Source organism: Poecilia reticulata, unplaced genomic scaffold (genome assembly GCF_000633615.1).
Source record: "Poecilia reticulata strain Guanapo unplaced genomic scaffold, Guppy_female_1.0+MT scaffold_131, whole genome shotgun sequence".
NCBI classification, from domain to species: Eukaryota; Metazoa; Chordata; class Actinopteri; order Cyprinodontiformes; family Poeciliidae; genus Poecilia; species Poecilia reticulata.
Genome location: NW_007615014.1, coordinates 335,905 through 338,069, shown reverse-complemented (window position 1 = coordinate 338,069; position 2,165 = coordinate 335,905). Strand labels below are relative to the sequence as shown.

The following is a 2,165-nucleotide window of genomic DNA, read 5'->3' as shown; positions in this document are numbered from 1 at the left end:
GGGACTCAATACTTTTRGCAATATGTTATATGACACAACATGTACTCCTATTTGTACAATGACCGTTTTAATGGCAAAAGGATCTGTTCAACCTGAGACACATCTGTTATGTGCCAGTCGTCACCTTTACTCATCACATTTTTAAACAGTTAGCAGTTTAGTTCAAGGTCTTATGGAAAASTCTGGTAGAGGTGATAATTCAACGTACACCTTACCTTTGATACAATGACACCACAAAGATTGACTTTTTTAGATGAAGTTCCTTGTGCTTTAATTTTTTATGATTACACTTAATTACGCATACATACAATAGTTATTTCAATTCAGTGACAAAGTCAAACAACTTCAGGATTTTTGCCAGATGACATTTGTTTCAACAKACTTCCTTTGTTTTATAAATGTCATCATATATTAGACAATGTTACKTACTCATATTCTTCTGCTTTCTCCTCGATTAATCCCTTCATCAGTGGTTTCTTTGCTTATATGGATTCTCCACMACAGAAAAACATTGAAGTATGAATTATTGGTCTTAAAAACCTTTTAACATAATTGTTCCTACATTTGAGATATGAAAACTGTACATCATACATTCATTCATTCRTTCATGAAGACCTTGACAAAAGCTAAACTTTTCAACCACTGACTGCAACAGCTTTATGTTTTAGTTGACAGTCTAGATGGCCCAAAAGCATAGATCTGATAGTATGATCTCTAAGACCATAAATTAAAGAACTCAAGCATCTGGGGAATATAATCATTAATATATACAGAAATTTATGTAACCGTATAAACACAACAGTTTGAACTATTTTTATAAGAGCTATAAGCATTGGGTTGTAAATAGTTGAGGACAAACTGAGGCATAATTGCACCAAATGTAGCATCAGTGTTTTACGAGCCTTCAAGGCTGAAGCTTTTCCTGTAGATGCTGACCTGGCTGCTATTATTACACCAACGTAGGAAGAAATGATTGCCATGGCTGCTGAAGCAAACAGGAGCCCAGTGAAAGCATTATCATACATTTTAGACCTCGATCCAAGCAGCATATTGAATTCATTGCATAAATTTGTCATTTGTAGACTATCTAGGTCTTTAAAAGGAAAATYCAACAGCAATATAACACGAAAAATATTATGTAATGAACTGGAAGTCCAAACTGCAATAATTGCCAGTCTCGTGTTTCTGATGGTGACGATCATAGCATGYCTCAAAGGGAGGCAGACAGCTACATACTGCTCCAGAGACATCACCATCAGCGTTAGAGGAGAGATTACATTTGTGATATTTGCAAAAACAGTTAGCATKCCACAAACCGGATATGTTAGTGTAATTCGACAAACAGAAAGTAGAAACAGAACTTGACATACTGCTAACTGTGCAGTATCTGCTATTAGGAGGTTAAACAGGAGAATATAACGACAGGTGTCACAAAAAACAGATTTACTCCTTAAAGTGAACAACATGGTTCCATTAATGAAGAGAAACACACAGGATGGGATTGTGCATAAAGTGAAAGTGATCACTCTTTCCAGAAACTCCTGATATTGCAGCTCAACAGAGATGTTAGTCTGAGAGACATAGGACATGGTACAGGAAATTTAAAACGTCCAAAAGTCAATGCTTTCCAAATTGTAACCTAGATTATTTCAACATGTTACGTTTTATCTTTTAAACATAGATATGCTTAAGAAAATCTCACAAAGATGTGTTACCTGTGCATCTAAATTGTGAACTAAAGGCAGAGGCAGTCTGCAGGGTTTGCTGCTCAGCTTCATATTTAATATATGCATTGTGTTCTCATCTAATTTTCCTGACACGTCATATCCCAGCATGTGACCATACCACTATGTTATTCAAGTTCTTATAACTACATATCAGAAGAATTTCAGTGTAAATTAATATGATGAATTAGAAAACATATTAAATCGCTTAAATGTTTTATTTTTGCTGTATGTTACCCCAGTTGGAGAACAATACAGAAATGCAACATATTGTATAAAAAGTAAACTCTATACCAAACMCCTTGTTMTAACCCTTTGTAGTAACCATTACATTTAGATGGTACATTTTACCACATTTTCTTATTTTTGTTCTGTTTTATTCACTGTTCTGTAAAGAAACTAATGGGCTCAAATATCTTCATTCCGTTACCCTCTTTCTAA

The 2,165-nt window shown here is 34.6% G+C and overlaps 2 protein-coding genes across 2 annotated transcripts in view; both read right to left on the bottom strand.

The window, feature by feature from the left end:
- Positions 1 to 530: 530 nt before the first annotated feature.
- On the bottom strand, positions 531 to 1,740 carry LOC103459854 (olfactory receptor 4C11-like). The gene has a single exon (XM_008401779.1). The coding sequence runs from the start codon at positions 1,587 to 1,589 to the stop codon at positions 636 to 638; it is 954 nt and encodes a 317-aa protein (XP_008400001.1). The 5' UTR covers positions 1,590 to 1,740; the 3' UTR covers positions 531 to 635.
- A 364-nt stretch (positions 1,741 to 2,104) lies between these two features.
- Positions 2,105 to 2,165, bottom strand: part of LOC103459928 (olfactory receptor 4K2-like) — a 2,165-nt gene continuing 2,104 nt past the window's right edge. The window contains exon 2 of the mRNA XM_017303016.1: positions 2,105 to 2,161. Coding sequence (XP_017158505.1) covers positions 2,105 to 2,161 — 57 coding nt within the window. The remainder of the gene's footprint in view (positions 2,162 to 2,165) is intronic.